This window comes from Amblyraja radiata, chromosome 7 (assembly GCF_010909765.2).
Source record: "Amblyraja radiata isolate CabotCenter1 chromosome 7, sAmbRad1.1.pri, whole genome shotgun sequence".
Classification (NCBI taxonomy): Eukaryota; Metazoa; Chordata; class Chondrichthyes; order Rajiformes; family Rajidae; genus Amblyraja; species Amblyraja radiata.
Window position 1 is genome coordinate 25,463,837 of NC_045962.1, and position 16,346 is coordinate 25,480,182.

General features: G+C 45.2%; 1 protein-coding gene across 4 annotated transcripts in view; it reads left to right on the forward strand.

The window, feature by feature from the left end:
- lnpk (lunapark, ER junction formation factor) overlaps positions 1 to 16,346 on the forward strand; it is a 107,250-nt gene that overhangs the window by 39,549 nt on the left and 51,355 nt on the right. For all 4 annotated transcript variants that reach the window (XM_033023900.1, XM_033023902.1, XM_033023901.1 and 1 more), the window contains 2 exons: positions 6,294 to 6,352; positions 6,470 to 6,510. In XM_033023900.1, the coding sequence (XP_032879791.1) occupies positions 6,294 to 6,352; positions 6,470 to 6,510 (100 nt within the window). The remainder of the gene's footprint in view (positions 1 to 6,293; positions 6,353 to 6,469; positions 6,511 to 16,346) is intronic.

Consider the following 16,346-nt stretch of genomic DNA (forward strand, 5'->3'; position numbering starts at 1 on the left):
TAACACATTCTACTCACATTTTTCATGTTGAGGCGATAAACACATTCCCGTCGCATTCCTGCCTATATTTCCAGACTTTTTAAACCTTTAAAGTTTTTTTTTAAAGTCAGAAAACGCGTCCATTTCGGGGGAAAAAAACCTGAGTGACATGTGAGGCAGGACGGGATGCTCCGGGAGGGAGGGGCACTCCAGCGTACTCGCGTGACGACGCTGCCGATGCCCGACGGGGAGGGTGGTGCCGGAGCTGGAGCGAAAAGCCGAGCCCGGGGCCAAAAAAGAAGTTGCCGCTGGATCCATGGACATGCCCGAGTCCGGGGTCAGGGCCGAGCCCACTGGAGCCCAGGCGGTGGCCGAGCTGACGGCTGGGATCTACAGCCAGTGCCGGGCTGAGCACGAGAACCAGTCCGAATTCCAGGCCCTGGCGCTGCTCTACGACCTGGGTAGGTCCTGGGGCAGGGAATGGGAGTGAGGGGAGGAGGATGAGGGAAATGAGAAGGAGGGAGATGGAGTGGGGAGTGGGGTGGTAGAGGGAAATGGTGGGGGGGGGACATGCCCCCTCCCTATCGACCCTCACTCCCACCCTCTCTGCCCCCCTCCCACCCTCTCTGCCCCCCTCCCACCCTCTCTGCCCCCCTCCCACCCTCTCTGCCCCCCTCCCACCCTGTCTCCCACCCTCTCTGCCCCCCTCCCACCCTCTCTGCCCCCCTCCCACCCCACCCCCTCACAACGGGAACCCGTCAGCCGCGCCTGCACAGTTGGGAACTATGGTGAGTGGTGGAATATTGCGTTCGGGGACCAGCCCTCCCGTATGTGTGTGTATTTTTTACACACCAATCTTTTTTTCTCTCGTTTATTATATTGTTTACAGTGTACTATGTTTACATATTCTGTTGTGCTTCTGCAAGTAAGAATTTCATTGTTCTATAGGATATATGACAATAAAACACTTGACTCTTGATGCTTCTCGTGTCTGTCTTTGCTTCTCATGTCTTGGAACATAGATTACTACAACACAAGAATGGCACTTTGGCCACAATGTTAGTGCTGAATATGATGCCATGTTAAACATCATATCTGCCTGTACTGAGTAATATCCCTATATTCCCTGCACTTCCGTGTGCCAATCCAAAAGCCTCTTAAATGTCACTATTGTATCTGCCTCCACACTACCACTGGCAGTGCGTTCCAGGCTCCCACAACTCTGTTTAAAATAAAAAAAATTAAATAAAAATCTTGCCCTACACATCCCCATTAAACTTTTTTCTCTCTCTCTCTCTCTCTCTCTCTCTCTCTCTCTCTCTCTCTCTCTCTCGCTCTCTCTCATCTTGTACCTATGCTGTCTAGTCTTGGACATTTTTGTCCTGTGGAAAAAAGGTTCTGGCTGTCTACCCTATCTATGCCTCCCCTAATTTTATATATATCTATTAAGTCTCTCCTATGATGTTCCAAGAAACCAATCCCAGTCTAATAAACCTCTCACTGTAGCTGAAACCATCAAATCCAGGCAGCATTCTGCATCTTCTCCAAAACCTCCACTTTTTTCTGTAATGGTGCGACCAGAATTGCAAGCCAAAGTCATATAGAGCTGCATCATGACGTCTTTACTTGTATTCAATGCCCCTAACAATGAAGGCAATACAGAGAGTCGGTCGGTGGGGGCAAGCTGGAGCCCTGTCAGCAGCGTGTCCGATTTTTTTCTACTTTTTTTGTTTTTCTATTATGTTTTACAGTATGTTTTTGATGTTTCTCGGTGTGTTTTGTGTGGGGGGTGAGGGGGAAACCGCTTCGGTCGCCTCCTCCACGGAGAGGCGACTTTTTCCAGGTCGCCTCCCCGTGGCCTAACAACAAAGATCGGCGTGGCCATTCCCGGAGACGCGCCAGGGGCTTCAGCGGCGGGCGCAGTGCGGACTCGGCGTGGAGCGGGCGAGCCCTTGCTGGGGCTCGCTGGAGGGAAGCGCTCCGTTTCGCTGGCCCGCGGCAGCCGGCAGCCTGAAGCCGCGGTCTGCAGCCCGGGATCCCTCGTGGGGGACCCGGGGGGGAGAAGAAGCTCCGAATGCCGGCCCGCGGCCAACTTCTACCGCATGGACTTATCATCACCCCTGGAGGAGAGCTTCGACCGCCGGCCCTGCAGTCTGCGGTGCTTCTGGCTGCGGCGCGAATTTTAAACTTCGACCGCTGGCCTGCGGCCTACACCAGCCTGAAGCAGCCGTCTCCGGTGGGCAAGAGCCGATCCTGGACTTACGTTGACTTTTACCTTGTCCTTTATCATCTGGACGGCGGCTGCGGAGGGTTGAGGTCCCGACCATGGGGGAAAATGGAGGAGGACTGGCCAATTTCTGTGCCTTCCACCACAGTGATGAATGCTGTGGTGGATGTTTGTGTTAAATTTTTATTGTGTTTGTGTGTTCTTTATCATTGTACCGCTGCTGACAAATTCATTTCACTTGCACTTTATGTGCAATGTGACGAATAAAACTGATTGATTGATTGAAGCATCCATACACCTTCTTAACCACCCTATCTACTTTTGTTGCTGCCTTCAGTGAGCTATGAATTTGTACTCCAACATTCCTCTGCTTGATGCTTCTCATCTCATGTCTTTACATGGTTATCAATGTTTATGGATTAAGTTTGAACTAACTTTTTTTGACGATGGTTATGTTAGAGGAAGGCAGCTCCCGGTGTCATAATGGCCTTTGTCCAAGTAGGGATAAAACAAGTGGATAGTATCTACCCTTGATTTCTAGGTAGAGTTTACTGAGTGAGTTGCCAAGGAGGAAGCATGGAAGGGTAGTGGGAATTGGGGAATTTGCTCCATTAGCTGAAGTTATAACTGGAAAAAAGGAAGATGTTTGCAAAAGGTTAAACATTAGAGCCACATTGCTGCATGAGCTGCTTCAGGCCCACTTATCTTCAGTTTCGCCACAATAACCTTTCCTGTCATATGACCAGTATTCTGTTGATTGTGGCATTTGTCTCTATTTTTGGTTCCACGCCTAATGAAGCAAGAACTGAACAATGTTTCAATCCTGAGCAGGAGTGCCTAGTAACACTTTTACCATACAAGTGTACGAAATGATAATATTAACCACCTCTCCTTGATATTTGGTTACAGTTGTCAACATCCTGCGATCATCATTGATGAACTTAACAAGAGCAGCCACACCAATATTCACACTACATGAGCAGGCTAGGGTTCTGTGACTCACATCCCCGCTCTCCAAAGTAATTCCATCATCTACAAGGTATAAGCAACTGGTGCAATGAAGTGCGCTCATTGAATTCGATTCCAATGTTTGACACCATTCTAGTCAATCTTATTAGCAACCCATCCATCACCTTAAATACTTATTCTCTTCATCATTGGGAAACACAACAGTGGATGTCATTTATGGATATGTTGCAGCAACTTCTCAAAGTTTTGTTTTGTCTGGCACCTTGTAAACTCATGTATTCTGCCAGCTACAAAAAGTAAAGACAGCAGGTGCATAGAAATACAAACCATGCCAAGCTAATTTGCAGGAAAGACTTATGATTTATATTTCTTTCATTGCCATCAGTCATACTGCTGGAACAACATTTCTGGTATTCCTTGATGTAGAGTGATTCAGGAATGCACCTCAGAATTTTTGGAAGGTAATCGGTAATCGGTAATCGGTGATGAGCAATATATTTTGGATTTTTCCAGATTTTTCCATATGTTCTGAAAAAGTAAAACAAAAATCAAACAATATGATTTAGTGTGCAGATTATTCACTGTGACTAAAATATATCTGGTACAATGAACCTTTTTTTAACGTAGTAATGAACAGGACTGATGTATAATGTCCAACAGCTTTTTGTAATCTTTTTGAATTAACATTTTCGCTGCAGACTGCAGAAAGGCTTTGTTTTTAATTGGAGTTCATTAGAATCTATCTGGCAAGGCAGCTTTAATCTTGTGTTTCACAAATAAATCAAGATCTTTACCATAAAGTGTCATGGATGTTTGGCAATTTAGCTGTTTAGGCTTCTTATCTACATGAATAGCTAATGTACTAGAAGGTTAGCAGAAATCTCCCCAGTGAAAACTATTTCCATCACCTTCAAGAAGTGGTAATTTACCATTATTCCTGCTCGCTAGTTCACTCTGAGAAGAGGACGTATTTTCCATGGGTTTAATAGCCGCAGCTACTGGCTATATTAGCTTGAAGTTCAAAGTTATATTTCCCTCCATTTAACTGTAGTTATGACTTTTGGAAAGCACTGAATGGTGCATATGTGGGTTCCCTCTTAACCTTAATAGAGGCACTCTTTAAATAATTGCCCTTTTACAACCTATGTTGATTTTTGGTTTATTACCTTGAATTTATCTCAGCTGCCTGTTAATAAAAAGCTGCTATGTTTTTATAATGACACTAGACTAAGTGGGACCCATTGGGTCCCTGTCACACTGGAGGCCTGGTCCCCCAACACAACCCGTTCCCCAAAGCAATATTCCACCACTCACCCATAGCCCCCAACTATGCAGGCACGCTCATATCCTTTCATCCCCCGGCACCCCCTCCCCCATATCCTCCCTCTTCTTTCCCCTCTCTTCCTCCCCTCGCCAGTCGCTCCTTCGCTCTCCTTTCCCCTATCCTCAGTCACAACCCCCTTCCTTCCCTCCCTCCATAACATCTCTCCCCACCCTACCCCCTCTATCCCCCACTTCTCACCTCCCCCTATTCCCTCCCACAATCCCTCCTCACCTCCCTCACTGCCCTCCTCTCCCTCTATTCCCCACTCCCTACCTCCCCCACTCCTCTCTATTTCCCCCTCCTCACTTCCCCGGGGTCTCGAAGGTGCCGCTCCTTTCCCTCCTTGTGTGCTCTCACCTCTCCCTCCCTCTCCTTTCCCCTACCCTCAGTCACTCCCTCCCTCCCTCCATAACTCTTCTCCCCTCCCTACCCTTGTTCTATCCCTCTACCCCCCCCACCTCCCCTATCCCTCCTCGCCTCCCCCACTGCCCTCCTCTCCCTCTATTCCCCACTCACTATCTCCCCCACTCATCTCCCTCTATTCCCCCTCCTCCCCCTCTTTTCCCCCCTCTCTGTCCCTACCCCCTCCTCTCCCTCAATCCCTCCCCCCCCCCCACTCTCCCTCCTCACCTCCCCAGGTATTCCTCACTCCCTATCTCCCCCCCCCCTCTATTCCCCCTTCTCCCCCACTCTCCCTCCTCACCTCCCCCCCCCCCCTCCTCCCCTCCCCCACTCCCCCCCCCCTCTCCCTCCCTGCCCCCTCCTCTCCCTCAATCCCCCACTCTCCCTCCTCACCTCCCCAGGATCTCGAGGTTGCCTCTCCTTTCCCCTGGAGCAGCGGCGCATACGGCCGTGGCCCGCAGCTGTGACCCGCGGCAGCTATGACCGTCCCCTCCAGCCAACTGGCTGTGTGGCTGTAACCGTGCAACGGTGGGCAAAGCTGGGCGAGGCGGGCGCCGCCGGTGAATGACAGGACAGGAGATCATTCTGCGTGTCGGTCACTGATGGGAGAAGAGACCAGTCTGCATGTGCGGTTTTAAGATTTTCACACCTTAATAACTTTGAAACTGTACCATCGATTGGAACAAAACTTGGTGCACTTGAGCACAAGAGAATGGCGAGTAAGGTGGCGAAATCGTGTACCGTTTTTGCGCAAAGAGAAAGAAATGCAAACCGGAAGAGCACAAGATCAGAGTTTTATTGATAGATAGATAGATAGATAGATAGCCCTTTTTTTCGAACAATGGTGCTTAAATCTACAACCTCCAGTTGAGTAGGAGTTTTCCCTCAATCTGCGGACTATCGGCAAATAAAAGCCAAATAATAAATTATCTCGCCACCTCGCTCTTTAAATTTCCAGTTTATGAGATAGGCTTGAAAATGTGAGATTCTTGGCCCCTGTGTAGGAAAGAACTGTAGATGCTGGTTTAAACTGAAGATAGACTGAAAGCTGGGGAACTCAGCGGATCCGACAGCATCTCTTTTCTCCAGAGATGCTGTCTGACCCGCTGAGTGACCACAGCTTTTTGCATCTTACTAGGTACTTATTTTAAGACCACTGTCTGAATACATCAGGACCAGTGACTTGTCAGCCTGCATCTTTATAAGATACTGTTCAATCTAATGTTTCTTTCCGAAGAATTACGTGCATTTAAATTAAGAGGAAAGTTATTAAGAGGAAAGTTATATTGCAGCGAATTACAATTTATGGTTTAAATTTGTTTTTAATGCCTGATCTTTTCACTCCATTTGTATTTATATGCATGTGTCATGTTGCTTCTGTTTTGTTTTTAGGGTCTGGTTAATAAGGAAAATTTTGATTTGGTTATTTTGCCGAAGAACTGAAAAGAACAGTGAGTTTTTCTTGGATCTTTGTACAGTGCTTTAAAAAATGCAAAATGATGTGTAACAATATATTTGCCATCTGTTATATTTGTAAACTATGACTAACGCTCAACATTTCATTACAGGTGAAGCTCTCGAAGATTTAAAAATCCAAAGAAAGAAAATAGTAAGTAACACTAAAATGATTTTCTATTCTTGAATCTTCCTTTAAAACAATGTTATTTGGAGGCATTTGCTGTCCTCATTACCAATTTAGTGGTGATTAAACACGGAAAGCCTTTGGAAGTTTATAATAAATTTTCTTGTTAATCCCCATTGTCTGGGCAAGAAACTGCAACCTAAACAGTGCTTTAGCAATTATATAAGTAAATATGTGGATTTGTACATAGAAAGCTTTACAGGTTCTTAACTCCTTTAAAAATGCTTGCCTTGACCTGAGCAGGAATTATCCTGCTAATAGGCTGTGATAATTAACTTGCTCTGACACATTAGGTTATCTTGGAGATATTTGCAGCCACGACTCTCCGTAAAGGCAAACAAATCAATTCAACAGTGAAGCAAGATAAAGTGGACTAAACAAAAGCTGGAAAGTTTAGAACATTTCTCATTTAAAAAATCACAATGCAACGAGTCTTGAATATTTTTTTTTACTATAACAGATTTTCTTTTTCATTTGAATTGATCAGAAATTTGAGGGGAATAGTGATTAAAAATAAATAAATTGGAGGGAAAAAAGCTAAGTGTTCAACTCATCGATGGTTGATTTTTTTCTGTTGGATTGATCCTTTGGTAATTTAATATGGAATAATGTTGGTCAAATGACAGATATGTACTTCTGGTTCCATTTATTACATTGTTTATCGTCTCATTCATCTTAAATTTGTAATATTAATCATTGTCAATATTGCATTTGTCACATGCACGTAAAATGCACAGCTTTCATGTTCATCTTGTAAACTGCAAAATCTGTTTCAAGAACGATAGGAATGACTGAATATTCTGCATTAGTGGAATTATTTTGTTGGATCGATTCACTTAGTACTTAGATACTGGTCGCATAAAACTAGTTAATCCAATTAGGTCTTGGATATTACTTAAGTACTAGTGTAATAGCTTTGATGGATTGTAGATAGTTAGATTTATGGTATTATACAACATTGAATTGGGCTTTTCAGTCCAATCTGTTCATGCTGTCCAAGATGCCCATCCATGCTAATCCGATTTGCCTGCATTTGACATGCATCCCTCAAAACCGTTTAATATCAATGTACCTGTTGTCATGTGTTTTAAGCCTTGTAATTGCACCTGCATCCATTATCTTCTCTGATGGCTCATTCTATGTAACAACCACCTATGTATGGGGAAAATCCTCCCCCTCCAATTATTTTTAAATCATTCCCCTCTCACCTTAAATGTATTGGCGCCCTCTAATTTTAAACTCTCCTATTCTTGTAAAAAATACCATGACTCTCTCACCTATCTAAATGAATTTATATATTAGATTATCAGATCACTGCCTCCTCATTTCTCCTTGTAACTCGAACCTTCCAGTCCAGGCAACATTCTCTCATGCCTTTGTAGATGGGGCACTTATCCGTGTATCCGCTGTGTCCTGCCGTTCTCTTCATGCCCAGACAGAACAACGTTAGACTTCTCCAGGTGCTCGCTTTCCACCTAACCACATTCAACACATTGTGTAGGAAGGAACTGCAGATGCTGGTGTATATATAGCGAAGATAGGCACAAAATTCTGCAGTAACTCTGCAGGTCAGACAGCATCTCTGGAGAAAATAAATAGGTGATGTTTCAGGTCGGAACCCATCTTGAGACTGAGAAGTCTGAAGAAGGATGTGTTCACATCCAACAGAACATTCTGAGGTGTTCCTGCCACCTTCAACTTAATCCCACTGATGATGAATAGATAACAGAACCAAAATTTCTCCCCGCCTCCCCCTCTCCCTGCCTCCCCGCTCTCCTCATCTCCCCCCGTCTCTCTCTCTCTCTCTCTCTCTCTCTCTCTCCCTGTCCATTGCCTCCGATGCCCCCAATGTAGCATCCTTTACATCATGGACACCAAGCATAGACTAAGGGCCTTTTCTCCGAACGCTTGTCTGCCAAGGCCTTCTGGAGAATCTGGTTGCTAACTATTCGAACACCCTTTCTCATTCCCATACCAACCTTTTTGTCATTGACCTCCTCCATTGCCAGAGATGCCAGAAGTCAAGAGTCAAGTCAAGAGTGATTTTTTGTCATATGTCCCAGATAGAACAATGAAATTCCTACTTGCTACAGCACAACAGAATATGTAAACATAGTACATAACGGGAGAGAAAAAAAAGTTCAGTGTGTGTATACACACATACTCAATAAACAACCAATTACAGTGCAATAATAATAATAATAGTCTCTTGTGGTTCAGAGCTTATTTGATGTCGTGTTTAATAGCCTGATGGTTGAAGGGAAGAAGCTGAACGTTAGTTCCTGAACCTGAACGTTACAGTTTTCTGTCTCTTGTACCTTCTTCAGGATGGCAATGGTGATTGTGTGGCCAGGATGATGTGGGTCTCTGATGATGCTGGCTGCCTTTTTGAGGCAGCGACTTCGATAAATCCCTTCGATGGTGGGGAGGTCTGGGCAGTGGTCACATCTTTTTGCAGTCTTTTCCGCTCCTGGGCGTTCAAGTTGCCGAACCAAGCCATGGTGCAACCAGTCAATATGCTCCCTACTGTGCACCTGTAGAAGTTCAAGAGAATACTCTTTGACATACCGAATCTCCATAATCTTCTCAGGAAGTAGAGGCGTTGATGTGCTTTCTTTATAATTGCATCAGTGTGCTGGGTCCAGGAAAGATCTTTGGAAATAAGCATGCCCAAGAATTTGAAGTTTTTGACTCTCTCCACCATCGTCCCATTGATATAGCAGCTTGTATTCCACTTGGGTATCGTACAACCCAAAGGTATGAGCATTGAATTCTCCAATGTTAAGGACTACTCCCACCCCCACCCCAGTGCCTTTTCATTTCTCCCACCATCTCATAGACGTAGCAAATTATAGTCATACACCATAGAAACAGGGCCTTTGGCTCAACATGCTCACGCAGCCCAAGATGCCCTTTCTACAGTAATCCCACCTGCCTGCATTTGACCCAGATCCTTCTAAACCTTTCCTATCCCTGTACTGTCTAAATGTCTTTTAAATGTTGTTATAGTTCCTGCCTCAACCACCACCTCTGGAAGCTCATTTTTTTATACCCACCAACTGTATGAAAAGGTTGCCCCTCGGGTTCCTTTAAAAAATTTCCGCTGTCACCTTAAACCTTTGTTTGGTCCTTGATTCCCCGACTCTGGGTAAAAAAAAAAAAAAAAAAAAACTCTACATTCACCCTCTCTCTTATGATCTTCTACACCATAATAAGATCTCCATTAATTCTCAGCTGCTCCAAGGAATAAGGTGCTAGGCTGCCGAATTTCTCCCTATAGCTCAGTCCAAGCAAATCCTCATAAATCTTCTCTGCACTCTTTCCAGCTTCTACCTCCCGTGTCACTCTGCGTCTTTCACCTCCTCCAAATGTTCATCTCCCATTCCCGAGTATTATGTTTCCCTCCCTCCGAATTTACATTTCCCACCTCCTCTTCTTTTCCGGTCTGATGCCCCTTTGTCTCCTTTTCATCTTTATAGCCCTGTCCCACGGCACGAGTTCATTCCAAGAGCTCTCCAGAGTTTAAAAAAAAACAAAATTGTGGTAAGCAAGGAGAATGAATGTAGCGGGTACGTCGGAGCTCGGGGACGTCTCTTAGCGCTAACGGCAGGTACTTGGGAAGACTCGCTAATGGCAGGTAAGCACAGGAAGACTCGTGAAGATTTTTCAACATGATGAAAAATGTACACGGGAGCCCTGAGTACCGACGAGTAGCCATTACCGTAAATCTCCAAATCAGGGCAAACTCGGGAGAACTCTTGGAATTAACTCGTACCGTGGGACAGGGCTTTTAGTCTTTGTCACTTATTCCACCCACCTGCCCATCATTTTGCAGGCTTTGGCTCATCCCAGCTTTCTCTCCCTGCTCCATCAGTCTGAAGAAGTATCCCAACCCAAAATGTTGTGTCTATTCTCTCCACAGACACTGCCTGTCCCGCTGAGTTCCTCCAGCAGTTTGTTTATTCCTCAATATTCCTGTGAATCCTTTGTGCATCCTCTCTTATTTAATCACAACCTTCCTGCAGCATGGCGACCGGAACTCCAGACATTATTCCAACTGCGACTGAGGCAATGGTTTGTACAACTGTAACATGACAACCTAGTTCATATACTCAATGCCTTGGCTGATGAAAGCAAGCAGAGCATGCCTTTCTTTTCACCACTCTGTCTATCGGTGTTACCACTTGTAGGGGACTGTATACTTGTACTCCAATGAATCTGTTGATAACTGAGAGGCATTTTTCTCAGAATAGCCAAGAAATGCTTCACATCTTTGGTTAGTCATTTAAACAACTCCAATTCAACAGCATGGCGTTCAAGATTTTGTATCTTCTGCTCGATAGGGGAGACAAGAAACATAGAAACATAGAAATTAGGTGCAGGAGTAGGCCATTCGGCCCTTCGAGCCTGCACCGCCATTCAATATGATCATGGCTGATCATCCAACTCAGTATCCCGTACCTGCCTTCTCTCCATACCCTCTGATCCCCTTAGCCACAAGGGCCACATCTAACTCCCTCTTAAATATAGCCAATGAACTGGCCTCAACTACCCTCTGTGGCAGAGAGTTCCAGAGATTCACCACTCTCTGTGTGAAAAAAGTTTTTCTCATCTCGGTTTTAAAGGATTTCCCCCTTATCCTTAAGCTGTGACCCCTTGTCCTGGACTTCCCCAACATTGGGACCAATCTTCCTGCATCTAGCCTGTCCAACCCCTTAAGAATTTTGTAAGTTTCTATAAGATCCCCTCTCAATCTCCTAAATTCTAGAGAGTATAAACCAAGTCTATCCAGTCTTTCTTCATAAGACAGTCCTGACATCCCAGGAATCAGTCTGGTGAACCTTCTCTGCACTCCCTCTATGGCAATAATGTCCTTCCTCAGATTTGGAGACCAAAACTGTACGCAATACTCCAGGTGTGGTCTCACCAAGACCCTGTACAACTGCAGTAGAACCTCCCTGCTCCTATACTCAAATCCTTTTGCTATGAAAGCTAACATACCATTCGCTTTCTTCACTGCCTGCTGCACCTGCATGCCTACTTTCAATGACTGGTGTACCATGACACCCAGGTCTCGCTGCACCTCCCCTTTTCCTAATCGGCCACCATTTAGATAATAGTCTGCTTTCCTGTTTTTGCCACCAAAATGGATAACCTCACATTTATCCACATTATACTGCATCTGCCAAACATTTGCCCACTCACCCAACCTATCCAAGTCACCTTGCAGTCTCCTAGCATCCTCCTCACAGCTAACACTGCCCCCCAGCTTAGTGTCATCCGCAAACTTGGAGATATTGCCTTCAATTCCCTCATCCAGATCATTAATATATGTTGTAAATAGCTGGGGTCCCAGCACTGAGCCTTGCGGTACCCCACTAGTCACTGCCCGCCATTGTGAAAAGGACCCGTTTACTCCTACTCTTTGCTTCCTGTTTGCCAGCCAGTTCTCTATCCACATCAATACTGAACCCCCAATGCCGTGTGCTTTAAGTTTGTATACTAATCTCTTATGTGGGACCTTGTCGAAAGCCTTCTGGAAGTCTAGATACACCACATCCACTGGTTCTCCCCTATCCACGCTACTAGTTACATCCTCGAAAAATTCTATAAGATTCGTCAGACATGATTTACCTTTTGTAAATCCATGCTGACTTTGTCCAATGATTTCACCACTTTCCAAATGTGCTGCTATCCCATCTTTAATAACTGACTCTAGCAGTTTCCCCACTACCGATGTTAGACTAACTGGTCTGTAATTTCCCGTTTTCTCTCTCCCTCCCTTCTTAAAAAGTGGGGTTACGTTTGCTACCCGCCAATCCTCAGGAACTACTCCAGAATCTAAAGAGTTTTGAAAGATTATTACTAATGCATCTACTATTTCTGGAGCTACTTCCTTAAGTACTCTGCGATGCAGCCTATCTGGCCCTGGGGATTTATCGGCCTTTAATCCATTCAATTTACCCAACACCACTTCCCGACTAACCTGGATTTCACTCAATTCCTCCAACTCCTTTGACCCGCGGTCCCCTGCTATTTCCGGCAGATTATTTATGTCTTCCTTAGTGAAGACGGAACCAAAGTAGTTATTCAATTGGTCCGCCATATCCTTGTTCCCCATGATCAACTCGCCTGTTTCTGACTGCAAGGGACCTACATTTGTTTTAACTAATCTCTTTCTTTTCACATATCTATAAAAACTTTTGCAGTCAGTTTTTATGTTCCCTGCCAGTTTTCTTTCATAATCTATTTTTCCTTTCCTAATTAAGCCCTTTGTCCTCCTCTGCTGGTCTCTGAATTTCTCCCAGTCCTCTGGTATGCTGCTTTTTCTGGCTAATTTGTACGCATCATCTTTCGCTTTGATACTATCCCTGATTTCCCTTGTTATCCACGGATGCACTACCTTCCCTGATTTATTCTTTTGCCAAACTGGGATGAACAATTTTTGTAGTTCATCCATGCAGTCTTTAAATGTCTTCCATTGCATATCCACCGTCAACCCTTTTAGAATTAATTGCCAGTCAATCTTGGCCAATTCACGTCTCATACCCTCAAAGTTACCTTTCTTTAAGTTCAGAACCATTGTTTCTGAATTAACAATGTCACTCTCCATCCTAATGAAGAACTCAACCATATTATGGTCACTCTTGCCCAAGGGGGCACGTACAACAAGACTGCTAACTAACCCTTCCTCATTACTCAATACCCAGTCTAAAATAGCCTGCTCTCTCGTTGGTTCCTCTACATGTTGATTTAGATAACTATCTCGCATACATTCCAAGAAATCCTCTTCCTCAGCACCCCTGCCAATTTGATTCACCCAATCTATATGTAGATTGAAGTCACCCATTATAACTGTTTTGCCTTTGTCGCACGCATTTCTAATTTCCTGTTTGATACCATCTCCAACTTCACTACTACTGTTGGGTGGCCTGTACACAACACCCACCAGCGTTTTCTGCCCCTTAGTGTTTCGCAGCTCTACCCATACCGATTCCACATCCTCCAAACTAATGTCCTTCCTTTCCATTGCGTTAATCTCCTCTCTAACCAGCAACGCTACCCCACCTCCTTTTCCTTTCTCTCTATCCCTCCTGAATATTGAATATCCCTGGATGTTCAGCTCCCAGCCTTGGTCACCCTGGAGCCATGTCTCTGTGATCCCAACTATATCATAATCATTAATGGCTATCTGCACGTTCAACTCATCCACCTTATTACGAATACTCCTTGCATTGAGACACAAAGCCTTCAGGCTTGTTTTTACAACGCTCTTACCCCTTGTACAATTATGTTGAAAAGTGGCCCTTTTTGATTTTTGCCCTGGTTTTGTCTGCCTGCCACTTTAACTTTTCACCTTGCTACCTATTGCTTCTACCCTCATTTTACACCCCCTGCCTCTCTGCTCTTGTACCCATCCCCCTGCCACATTAGTTTAAATCCTCCCCGACAGCACTAGCAAACACTCCCCCAAGGACATTGGTTCCATTCCAGCCCAGGTGCAGACCGTCCTGTTTGTACTGGGCCCACCTCCCCCAGAACTGGTTCCAATGCCCTAAAAATTTGAATCCCTCCCCCTTGCACCATTTTTCAAGCCACGTATTCATCTGCAATATCCTCCTATTTCTACTCTGACTGGCCCGTGGTACTGGTAGTAATCCAGAGATTATCACCTTTGAGGTCCTACTTTTAAGTTTATCTCCTAGCTCCCTAAATTCATCTTGTAGGACCTCATCCCTTTTTTTACCTATATCGTTGGTGCCAATATGCACCACGACAACTGGCTGTTCACCCTCCCCCTCCAGAATGTTCTGCAGCCGTTCAGTGACATCCCTGACCCTTGCACCAGGGAGGCAACATACCATCCTGGAGTCTCGTTTGCGGCCGCAGAAACGCCTATCTATTCCCCTGACAATTGAATCCCCTATTACTATTGCCCTTCCACTCTTTTTCCCCCCCTCATGTGCCGCAGAGCCACCCATGGTGCCATGAACGTGGCTGCTGCTGCATTCCCCTGATGAGCCATCTCCCTCAACAGTATCCAAAATGGTATACCTGTTTAGGAGGGAGATGACCGCAGGGGACTCCTGCACTACCCGCCTACTGCTTTGCTGGCTATTGGCCACCCGTTCCCTTTCTGCCCTCTTACCTTTTACCTGCAGTGTGACCAACTCGCTGTACGTGCTATCCACGACTTTCTCAGCATCGTGGATGCTCCAGTATGAATCCAGCCGCAGTTCCAATCGTTCAATGCGGTCTGCCAGGAGCTGCAGCTGTACACACTTCCTGCAAACGTAGTCACCAGGGACACCGACCATATCCCTGATCTCCCACATGTTGCAGGCTGAGCAAACCACGGGGCCAATCTCCACTGACATACATTACTCCCAAATTAACTCTATATTAAATATTAAAAAACACAAAACTTTATCCTTTAAACTTTACTAATAAATACTAATAAATACTGTTCACTCAGCTCCCAGAATCCTTAACTCCCAGAATCCTTAACCTGAAGGCAGAAATGTAAAAATGTAAACCGGTCCTCTTCCACCAATCAGAGGCTTCCACCAGACTCCTTCTCTGGAACGTTGCCGATTTTGGTGTCAGGTCCCCTCGCACCAACCGCTCCCTGGGCCTCTGTGAAAGCAAGCCCCGCGATGTATTTTATACTTACAGCGCAAGTACTCCTCCCCTCGCACCAACGGCTCCCTGAAGAGGGAATGATGGAGAGAAAATGGCCCTTGATTATGTTGGCTGCTTTCTTGAGGCTGCATGATGTGTAGAGGGAGTTACTAACTGGTAGAGAGTGTCAGACAGCACGGAAACAGGCCCTTCGGCCCAACTCGTCCAAGGTGACCAAAATACCCCATCTAAGCTAGTCCCATTTGCCTGAGTTTGGCCCATACCCCATTTGCAACCTTTCTTATCTGTGTAACTGTCCAAATATATTTTAAATACTGTTATCGTATCTGCATTAGCTACCTCCACCAGTAGCTTGTTCCAAATACCCTCCACCCTCTGGGTGAAGAAATGACCCCGATTAAATCTTGCCCCTCTCACCTTAAACCAATGTCTTCTGGTTCTTGATTCCCCTACCCTGGGTGGAAGAATCTGTGTATTCAACCTAGAAATTCTCTTGATTTTCTTTACCTCCATAAGATTGCCCTGCAGCCTCTGTGCTACAAAGAATAACGTCCACACCTGCTCAACCTTTCCTTATAGTTTAGGTCTTTGAGTCCTGACAACATCCTTATAAGCAATCTCTGCTCTCTTTCCTGCTTACTGCCATCCTTTGTATAACAGAGTGACCAAAACTGAACACTGCTCCTAATGTGGCCTCACCAATGTTTTGTACAACTGTCCCAACTTCTATACTCAACACCCTGACTGATGAAGGCCAGTGTACCAAAAGCCGCCTTTACCGTCTAATCTACCTGTGAGGACATTTTCCGGGAACTGTGTATCTGCACGCCTAGATCCCTCTGCTCTACAAAACTCCCCAGGGCACTATCACTGGGAAGGACCTGCCTTTTTTTGACTTCCTAAAATGCAACACCTCACACTTATTTGCAATAAGTTCCATTAGCCATTTCTCAGCCCATTTGCACAGCTGATCAAGAGCTTACTGCAATTTTTGATAACCATCTCCACTGTCTAAGATACCACAAGTGTCATTTGCAAACTTGCTAATCACGCCTTGCACATTCTCATCCAAATCGTAGATGTAAACTGCAAACATTAATGTACCAATCCATGAAGCACGCCAATAGTCACAGGGCTCCAATTGGAAAAACAAAACCCTC